The 10,960-nt window shown below is 33.9% G+C and overlaps 1 protein-coding gene across 15 annotated transcripts; it reads right to left on the bottom strand.

Annotated features, from left to right (window-relative positions):
* Positions 1 to 233: 233 nt before the first annotated feature.
* LOC114302635 (protein ZINC INDUCED FACILITATOR-LIKE 1-like) lies at positions 234 to 10,393 on the bottom strand. Of its 15 annotated transcripts, XM_082883780.1 has the most exons (10): positions 10,042 to 10,390; positions 9,894 to 9,972; positions 7,446 to 7,642; positions 6,468 to 6,554; positions 4,105 to 4,182; positions 2,988 to 3,032; positions 2,789 to 2,877; positions 2,251 to 2,294; positions 751 to 822; positions 234 to 666 (listed from the first exon to the last, which is right to left on the bottom strand). In XM_082883780.1, exons 5-9 carry the CDS (start codon positions 4,177 to 4,179, stop codon positions 758 to 760), a joined length of 318 nt encoding a protein of 105 aa, XP_082739906.1. In that variant the 5' UTR covers positions 4,180 to 4,182; positions 6,468 to 6,554; positions 7,446 to 7,642; positions 9,894 to 9,972; positions 10,042 to 10,390; the 3' UTR covers positions 234 to 666; positions 751 to 757. The 15 variants fall into 15 exon arrangements, 14 of the variants coding, with proteins under 14 accessions (XP_082739906.1, XP_082739905.1, XP_082739904.1 ...); XR_014338408.1 differs by having other exon boundaries at positions 751 to 839; positions 6,468 to 7,642; positions 10,042 to 10,389; XM_082883779.1 differs by having other exon boundaries at positions 6,468 to 7,642.
* Positions 10,394 to 10,960: the final 567 nt, after the last annotated feature.

Here is a 10,960-nt window from a genome sequence, read left to right as displayed (position 1 = left end):
GGCAAAAGTGAGTTTCCACGACCAAGAGCTATTTTGGTCGGCAATAGATGTATTTTTTGCGACCAAAACTCTTGGTCGGCAATTGTCATTTTTTGCGAAAAAAAATTATTTATTTGTCGCGACTAATAAATTGGTCGCCAAAACAGAAAAACAATACACTTGTAATTCCTAATAATTTATTCAATCCATAATAAACCTATAATTTTAAAGCATCACTCAAATTAACTGAATCATTAACATTCGACACAATACATAATTCATTAACATTCGATTTATTAAATTTCTGTCAAACAACCAGACATTGCTCCAATTCAAACTGAAACAACCAGACATCCCCACCATGGTGTTCCACCAGACATTGTTCACACAAAATAATGACAATCAAAGAATCCAACAACACCTTTCTAAACTGTCAAACAACCTACTTCCAAAATTTCTTAAATTTCCCAAAACACTAGTGTACATTATATACATCCTATTTATAGAACTACATTCCAATTCAAACTGAAACACCCTAGTTTTAGCAAGAACAAAAAGAAACAATCCTACGAGTAAATAATATGTGGAAGCTTTGACTAAAACAAGAACTCTGTGTCAGAAACTTCGAGGACATTGTGGACGCCAATAGGGTTCACACCTGGCCGAAAAGCATTTCCTTCAATATACCTGTGACAACATTTAATCAATTAGCATTTCACCTAGTGTTGGGTAATTGCAATTTGCTTGTACTGATTGAAGACAGAAACTCACATTTCTTTCAAGAAAGTGTGCTTATAGAATGCATCCGGGATTCTCCCAGTAAATTGATTATGATCCAGGTACCTGCAATGATGTAAACGCTGTGTTGTGTTTATGAAGTGTGCTTATAGATGTGAACGCTGGTTACGAAGTTACTGTGTTGTGTTTATGATTTGGGCTGCTTTCAAATTGCATTATTAACAATTTTGGCAAAATCAATAGCTAACTCCATACTTTGTTTTGCAAAATAAGGATAAAAAGAGACATGGCATGGTTGAGTGATCAAATGAAGTAGGATAGATTTATTGAAACTAAAGAATCAAAGAATTACTTCAAACCAATAAAAGAATCAAAAGAAAATTTTCCAAATTATGAGGGAACACTTCAAAACAATATCTTCAGGAAGTAGATAACCAAAACCACATTGATATGGCAGTACTTGTGAAATTAGAAACCAGTGTTTGTAGAGACTTGAGAGCCTGACACCATTTTGTGCATCCGAAATCATACCCATGTCATGATCTGTAACTCAATTCAACTAATCTTAAAGGAGGACGACCCAATGCACGAAGTTTCCACTAAAGCAGGGTCTGGGAAGCATAAGATGTAAGCAGCCTTACCCCCACTGGGGACGCTAACAGCAATTCTTATAATGGGGGCAAGCCTCTCTTTGAATTGAACACTAGACATATGGTTTGAACACTAGACATATGTTTTGTTCATCATGTATAAAAGCACAAAGGGCACTAACATGATTGCCAACAACACGGCCTAACCCTAGCCTTGCCATTAACGAAGTCGACTTTCCCAATCAGTGATACCTACAGTACTACCGGATGCTTCCCTCATCATAAAACCAACATGAAATGCAATGGCAATGATGGTAATTAATACAAGCTATGATAGAAGCCATTGTAACACCTAGTTTGCCCAGACCACAGATCATGCTGCTTTTTCCACCATAACACTACAATACTGCCACATAGTTCATTCATTATGTCATCATCACCATTTTATTGCTTCTTGTGCTGTCACCTGCCAGGACACCAGACTACCAATTGTTGTCGATGGGTTCAAAATGAAAGTATTCTCAAAATTAAGCCACAATTCAATGAGTCAACCCAGTTTGTGGAATCACCTACTGGGGGTGACTTTCCTGTTCCAAAACCGTGATTTCGTGGTCAAGAGAAAAAACCGAATCATTATCACATTTCTTGTCAAGATAGAATCACAATTCCAACTATGATGGAACCACTCTAAAGGAACCAACCATCAAAACATGATTCTTTGGACAAAAGACACAGAAATCGAAAGAACAATTGGCCATGATGATCAAAAGCAACCTCATATGGGAATGAATGTTAAGAAACAACTTAATATATTCATTATGTTTCTTAAACCAATAAAGTCAAAATAGGCAACTATAGGAATGTGTGTGATCTCAGATAAAGAATGTCCGACGCAGTGTAGCCAACCGAAATTCAATAAATGGACTTAGTGGAGAGTTGTTACCTGGAAGGAAGGCAGCAACCTGACGCCGTTGTGCCCAAGAAAAGCTGCATAGATCATTGAGACTGATTAACAAATCCAATATATATATCAATTCATATCACACAAGTACTTTATAATCAACTAAGAATCATTGATATGACACCATACGGACATGCTAATGAAATAGTTTCCAAAAGAATCAGGACAGGTATTACACAAATTTCACTTTTCCATAACAAATAAATTTATATCAAATAATTCCTTATATGCTTTTATAAATTGGAAAAGAAATGGAGATACAAAGTTCATTAGGTTTAGAAGTTCCAAGTATTCATAGATAAGGTGGGAGCCAAAAGTTCCACAGGTTTAGGCTTTAAAATATTAAAATCCCAATGGCAGGATTAAAATGTACAAATTCATACTTCTTTTTGCTTTCTTTTTTTATTTTATTTAAAATTATGCCAAGACCCTAGAAGGCTTACATGTGTTCAACTAGTAAACATGTGTCCAAGGTATAAAAAAACATAAAAATGGCTAACATAATTAAGTGAGCACTCACACTGCTCCTCCAGCAGCTGGACCAACAGCTTTAAAAAGTGACATTGCAGTCATAGCTATGCCATTTGCTGCTCCTCTTTGGTCTTGGTCCTATTGTTATAGTATCAGGTATTCAAGAAACCAAATAAAAGACATTAGATGGGTAGAGGGAAAAATAATCAAAAGACAATCAGTAAAACTCAGAGGAGAAGAAAAATTACCACGGCATTGTTCTGCAGTATGAACGTGCTAGTAATAATAGTTATCTGGTGAAAGTGAAAAGTTGTGAGATAAATATTTAATTATTGAAAAGAGAAGATGGGATAGTATTTCTGAAACTAAGACTATAAAGCTCACTGAAAGAAATATGCTCCTCACAGGTTGACAACAAGATCATGTGCTAACATGATGAGCATGGTGTGCAACATTTTGATAACTTATGTGTCAACTTATAATGATCTTTTCAGATTCATGGAAGTTAAGAACATTACCTTGAATTATTAGCATTAAATCATTTACATCTACAAATACATCTATCACAATTTTTCCCTTTCCAATCCCATATTTTCAAACAATACACTTCATTAGCACTTAACACGCAGGGACTATTTTAATACTTTGTATTCTAACAATACACTTCATTAGCATTTTTCAAACAATACACTTCATTAGCATTTTTGGGGGGACTATTTTAATACTTTGTATTCTAACAATACACTTCATTAGCATTTTTCAAACAAAACACTTCATTAGCATTTTGGGGGGGAGGGGGTGGGGGTTGGTTTTTACAGCCAAAAAGAGGAATTAAAAAATAACAATTGACTGTTAGTTGGGGGGCCAATACTCGGCCAATTTTTTAATTCCACCTTTATTTTTGAATTTCCGGAGTCGGTTGGGTCTGGAAGGCCCTAGGACCCATCATACAACACTGGGCTTAGGGCCGAGCCATCAGGACAGGTTTCATATGCCTCGGCTCAATCCCCACATGGAAGGTTCGAGCCTGCCCTATGGTGGGCCTGGGCCAAGCTTATGCTTGACAGGTAGAGGGCCATATTTACATCCTCAGAATATAAAATAAAATAAAATAAAAAACATGCAATACCATTGTAGACAGGTAGAGGGATATTTTCATCCTCAGAATCAATAATACATGCAAATATCATTGTAATTTTTCAAGCAAGGTTAAGTAAAAACAAAGTGTGGATGAAATTACAATTTTATAATTTCTTTCCATAAAGGGATTGCAGCTTTGATTTCCATTTCTAACCTTATGCTATTCTTTCCTTCATTTTTTTTTTGGTTTCCTTTTTTAAATAATTGGATGTTATAGGTACCAACCTTTCCCACGGCTTCACAATTCTCTGAAGTTTCAAGTTCCATTTCAGCAAAGAATGCCTCTAAGACAAATGCCATGACCTGAAATTATATCAAAGCAATGATTTGACATCATTATTTTTAAGAGATTGACCAATGAGGAACTTGCAAAAATTGCATCAAACAAAGCAAAACAATTGAAAAAGTAATGAGATGCCATTCAAGATCACTCATATGCAAATCAATCTTCCCTAAATTCAAATGCTACTATGCTAGGTCCATCATCAAAAGTCACTCATCCAAACTGAAATTCCTTAAAAACATTAAAATTAAAATCTTCTGTGGTAGCAATGTGACATGCAAAATCTTAGGCTCTGTTTGGTACAGCTTTGGAACGTTAGTTCTAGGGTTTATTCTGCACATGATGTTTGTTTACGAGTTTCAAAAATTAATTCCACACTCACTTTTGAAAACTCGGTCGAAGGTGGGAAAATTTGGGCTAACTGGTCGTTCGACCGGTTGACCGGAACAATGCAAAATTATTATTATTTTTAAAATTTTTTTTTTATCTTTTTTTATTTTATTTTTTTGCAATTGACACTTGTTAATTTTTACATATTCAACAAAAAATATTTTCCGAATTTTTTAAAATTTTTTATGAGCTTTAATAGAATTTTGAGTTGTGTGTTTGGTTATGAATTGTAAATTTTTGTATCAAATATCATATGTCACATCAAAAATTCCCCACTCAATTCAAAACTCATTCACCAAACAAATTTTCCACACTCAAATCATAATTCCAAAACTTACAAACTCAAAATACAACTCCTATTCTCAAATCATATTTAGAAAACTCTACCAAACACTACCTTAAATTTTTTAAAATGAACAAAAAAACCAAAACACAATAATTTTAACTTCTTCACATTCCTTTACTGCAGTATTATTGATAACTCATCATGAACCACTTTTTAACATGCAAAATATATTTTTTAGTAAATTTCGAAGTTAGCATAAATATAAATTATTGCAACTCTTAAATCAATCAAAATAAACATAGTTTTGATGCCTATCAAATATGTTCCTGAGATCCTTCTAAATAATAGCCAGCCAAAACGCCAGATTCAACAATAGCATTGTTGGAAAATTTGCTAAACATATGTTCCAAATGATTTACAGAATCCCAAATTGAACAACAATTCATATACATGTATATAGGTAAGCATGCTTCCTTGAATATGCATGTGATTGCATGAAGTACATGCATGCATAGTGTTACATTAACCTTGTTCTCAAACTTTTGTGATATTTGCAAATGGATTGATCTATCCTAAGATGGGATTCATCAGAAAAGCCCTAAATAAATTATAAATAAATAAAAGAAGAAAATTAAAGAAGAAGTCGTCATCCCAGTTACTCCTTAATAAAGATACGAAGTAGGAGATCCAAAGGTTGGACTTCTTGAAGAACCCTGTGAAAAATAATTTGTTTATATTCTTTATGCGCTACAGAAGTCTTCGGGACTTAAAATGTTTATTCGCAAATTGGCAGTGCCTCTCAAATCTCTATAACTTATGCAGCAAACCTATATTATCAACTGGCTTAGTGATTCCAAAATCATGCTGTCGATTGTCGTATTGGATATCTCCAATTTTTTTAAAGACACCCCAATTGCTAAACATTGAGGGTGAATTAGTGATTATAATTTCCGACTTTGTCCTCCAATTACTTAAATATAAAACACGAACACATATTAAGAGATGAAGTTTTTGGTGTTGCCAATGACATGAGGAACAAAATTAAATTCTTGCAAACTATTAGAAACAATGATTTATAAGTTTTCTAGGGTTGACACATGCCATTCTGCTATGTAGGGGAGGCTTTGCTCCCAGGAGGAAAAATATGTCCAATTTGGCATGGATATCGTATATCCATGTCCTATCATATAATGTCAATTACAGATGCATCCCATCTCACCCCCAATGGTGTCCATGACCAGTGTAAAATCTTGCTCCAAGTTGAGGGAAAGTGAATTTTCCATTCATAATTATTCATGTACATGTGTGTATTTATGTTCACACCATTGGAGATTTATGGCCATCCTGGTTAATTTTTATAGATAACTAAGGGTTTGTGCATTTTCAATTTGTTAGACTGATTTTTCTCCACTGTTTCCTCGTTTATATGCTTCTTAATTCTTATCATTCTCTTTGTTTCTATCATTTATTCAATTCCAAAGCTTGTGTCAGTATTTTATCATGTTATTAATAATTTGACCTCGAAAGACAAATTCAGAATAAATTCTGGTTTTCAAAGTATTATATCTCTTCAACACCTATAGCTCAAGAAAAGAATCGACTATTTAAGCACCACTGACAAAGACTTACCAAATTCAAAAGCAACAAAATTGTTATTAGATAGAAGCTGACAAAATAGGCATATGTCCAAGAAGTTCCTGTCAATTCCTTGTAACTCTGAAAAGTAAAACTATAAGTTTCAGTGATTCCAAACACAACAGAAATAGATAGATATGCCTTCGTTCATTAAACTATTATTAATATAGAACAGTAATGAGGACAAAAAAAGACCTACAAAAAGAAAAAGGGCAACAAGTTATGGCAATGGAAACGGCTTCACATTGTTGTTTCATGTTTTGACAAAATCTTGAGGAACTGCCAACAGGATTTCAGTCTGTGGTTGAACTTCTATATAGCACATACTGTTGTAATATATAACTATATTTCAAAATACAAAATTATATTCGAATTGGGAAACATTTGGTTTTAAATTCTGTGGCCAAATGGTCATCAAGCCTTTTGACTGAACACATACAAGTGACCAACGGTCACTGATCATTGGAAACTCTCGAAAGGGCCAACAGTTTCTTTATCTTCGGACCTTTTGGTTTATTAAAATAACTGACCATAATAACCATTTACCCATTAGTCATTGTTCTAACATTAACAAATTTAAAATGAAAAAGTTACATCTTTTCACTAAAAGTCACATCATCCACGATAAGAGGGTAACGTCTTGTATTGTTTTGTAGATAAAGTATACTTCCTTCAACCGTATACGACACAGAGAAACCAACCATTTTCCAGACAATACACTTCATTAGCACTTAACACGCAGGGACTATTTTAATACTTTGTATTCTAAGTCTTCCATTGTTTGATACTCTATTTTTTTATTGTTAAAAAGAAAAAGTTTAGAGGCAAGATTGAACTTAGTGTTTATCAGTAACAAAAATACATTGGGAGTGGGTGGCAGGGGAGGTGAGGAGGGAGGGAGGTGGCAGATGGTGATGGGAGAAGTGGGTTGTTTATCAGTAACAAAAAGGTTTGATCATTTTGTTTGATTACCAATTGTATTCTATGGAAAGATAATGAGCCACATCAGCTAGGATTTTGAGTCCTGAAAAAGTAAAACTTTCATAAAGATTATGCACATTTAAGGGAAATCTTTGCAACAAGTAAACCCAACCTCTGTCGCAAAGTGCTGAAACTGTCACAAGTAGCTGCCATCTAGTTTTGCCTCCTAAAAGGTTCCCATGTAGTTACTAGGGTGCCATGAAGGAATAATATCAGAACAAACATATAGTGAAGCCAAAAAATTCACAGAAGAACATGCAAGCAGTTTCAAAGGGAAAGTCATAGTGAGGTCAACGTTCCCTTCTATTATCAAACTTCATTACACAAAACTAACTGATTCAATCAAAATGAATTGTTGTTTGTTTTGACTAGTGTTATGGATGACCTGACAATTCTATTTCACATCAGCTAATCTAGTAGCTAGTCAAACTTCATTACACTTATTTAGATTACACTACTAGAATTTAAAATACTTCTAAATCAAAAAAATTAGATTACACTACTACACTTATGGCAAGCGGGTCACCATCATGATCTAAAGATCTTTCAAGGTTCACCGTTGACCGGCCACTAGCTAAACACAGAGCAAAACACAAGCCATAAAAATTAGAGAAACACATGAACCAGTAGTGCAGCATATCAATTCAAAGTTAAAAATTGCCAAAGAAATTATGCAACTTACCTACTACAAACCAAATGAAAGGAAAGGCTAAGTTTTAACATCTTGAAATTAAACCATGTACAAGAGTGACATGATCATTGATCAAAATTACAAGATTGAATGCCATGGCAATTCACGACCAACTAGTGAGTTTTTTTTTTGTAAGAAGCTAAAGAGTCACTGAATTTAATATAATAACAAAATTATTAAACAGGTCCATAATGCACACAAGCTCCTATGGTCATAACTACTAAGATTAATGGTCATCTTTATTGTTAAGACATATACTTTCTTACTCAATAAAGCATTATATCTAAACTATTTGAAGTTTGTTATGGAAAAACTTACAGCAATTGTTACTCAACTGTATAATACATTGTTCCTCCCAATGTACCTATGTTCATTGAATATGACAAGAATAAGAATATGAGATATGTTTCCAAAACCTGTATAATATTTAGATGCATCTACATACCCATAATCAACTTTTGGATACATATCTCAATAACCAAATATTTAGATTTAGGAAGATTTGACAAACATTCATACCCAATACTCGTATCCTAGTACATGTAATATACATTAGATCTGCATTTTATTCATATTTGAGAGCCTAATCTTGTTTTGCAGAGATAGAGCCAATTTATAGGCTTCATCAAATCTAATCACCATATGAAAACCTTCTAAACCACTCACTCCTGCCCAATATCAAACCTTCTAAACCACACAACCATGCTATCATAAATTCTTTGGTCACCCATTCAATTCACAAAAAAAAAATAGCAAAAAATGCCCCTTCTACTATGGTAGTCCTCCTGATAAGTAACAAAGATGGGCACTTGTAAATTACCACTACTTAAACTGTCTAATTGCTGTCAATTACTATATTCAAACTGAAAATTTATGTAAAATACAAGATGCCCATAAAGAACCAATAACATGGCAAGCACATGGAAACTAAGATGAACATAACCTTTAAATACAAAATATAGTCCGAACAAATCACATATGGGACACTGCATGTCTCATTAGTTTCAAAAAATTAGGGAAAATATTAATTCTAAAAATTAGGGAAAACAAAGATAGAAAAATAGAGAAATTGAGTGAGAGAGAGGACCATACCTGAAAATAGAAAAATAGAGGAATCGGATAAACAAAGTGTACCTTCTTGCTCATGCAATATGGAAAGCAATGTGTTTCTTAAGCAAACCAAGTACAAAAGTAAACCGAAAGATCATTAAACATGATAACAACTTCATCAACCATAAAAGATATGGGAACGAATATCATCACTTTCTCCTTCAATAAAGTTAATTAATCCAATGAAAAGTTACTAATAACTACGCTCTAATAATTTTCTCTCATGAAATAAGTGAAGAATAAAACATCGTAAATCTTCCAAAAAGAAATTAATCAAAATTTTTTTATAATGAAAACAAAATCATGAAACCCCTGAACCAAAAGGGCAAGAGGAAAAAAAAAAAACTAGTTCCATAGATATTGGGACAAAAATTTCACAGGAATTAATTGCAATTTTTTTATAATGAAATGATGAAACCCCTAAATCAAAAACATAAAATCACAAATCACCACAAATTGACAAATATATATGTGTGTGTGTATACACAAACAATAACAATGAATTCAATCAAGTTTAGTGAACGTAATAAAAGATAAAGAAGAGATGTAGAACAAAAATGAAGGTGAAAAGAAGAAATTAATAGAGTAAATTACGCAAACACATATATAAACCATGAAACAAAGTAGAGATCTTTTACTTGAGGGAGTCGAATTTGGAGACTAAGAGCGAATTTGGAGATCACAGACGGTCGTCGATCTAGAGCATCAGATTCAAGCCTTGAAGATCAAAAATAAAAATAAATAAATAAAGTGGGAGAGAGAGAGAGAGAAGAAGAGAATACATACTAATGTTAGGGTTTACGCGTTCAACTACTTGTTCAGCAAATTCCAGCTCTCTGGAATCCTTGGTTCCTCATATTATAGTGTGCCTCGACATTGATGCTCTGCAGATTCGTGCTGTTGCCGGTGGAGGAGTCAGAATGGGAGTGAGATGAGTAGTGCGAAGATGGAGAGAGAGAGAGAGAGAGAGAGAGAGAGAGAGAGAGAGAGAGAGGGAGGGAGGGAGATTTGAGTGTGAAAATGAGAGACGGGGGAAAAAGAAATTCTAGGCGCCAAAGGGTTTGAGGAATTTTGGAAAATTTGGGGATTTCGGGTCAACTATTTCTGAGAAATTAAAAAAAAAAAAACACAGAGAGGGAGAGGGCGGACCAAAAACAAAGAGCGAGGGCACCGATTTGATTTTATTTATTTATTTATTTTTCTGCTTTCATGGTACAAAACGACGCCATTCTAAAATTGGCGACCAAATTTATTTGTCGCAAAAAAATTTCAATTCCCGCCTTACTAAAAATCAAATTTCCCTCTCAAATATTTGGCGACCAAAAGACAATATTAGTCGCAGAAAAGGTTCCTTCGCCGACAAATCTTTTTAGTCGCCAAATCTCAATCAACGGCAACTAAAATATTAGTCGCTAAAAGTACTAATTTGGCGACTAATTTTTTTTGGTTGCTGAAAATAAGTTTTTGGCGACCAAATTTTTGGTCGCCAAAAAATATGTGACCTTCCGCAACCAAATTTGTAGTTGGTTGGCAAAAGCATACCACTTTCTGCGACCAACTCATTTTTTGGTCACGAAAATATAACCTTCTGCGACAAATAATATTTGGTCGCCAAAAATAATGATGATTCACGACTAATTAATATTTGGTTGCCAAATGTCATTTTTTTGCGACCAAAATTTTTTTGGTCGGCAAAAGTGGTTGG

This window comes from Camellia sinensis, chromosome 8, assembly GCF_055761805.1.
Source record: "Camellia sinensis isolate YWXY chromosome 8, ASM5576180v1, whole genome shotgun sequence".
Classification (NCBI taxonomy): Eukaryota; Viridiplantae; Streptophyta; class Magnoliopsida; order Ericales; family Theaceae; genus Camellia; species Camellia sinensis.
This window is presented reverse-complemented; position numbering and strand designations above follow the sequence as displayed.

Bases quoted from the DNA above. Each gene is read 5' to 3' on its own strand.
- LOC114302635 (XM_082883778.1), bottom strand. From the start codon at position 4,179: ATGGCATTTGTCTTAGAGGCATTCTTTGCTGAAATGGAACTTGAAACT. The intron at 3,033-4,104 runs GTTGGTACCTAT...CACTTTCACCAG, and splicing joins ATTGTGAAGCCGTGGGAAAG to ATAACTATTATTACTAGCAC. The intron at 2,878-2,987 runs GTAATTTTTCTT...CTATAACAATAG, and splicing joins TACTGCAGAACAATGCCGTG to GACCAAGACCAAAGAGGAGC.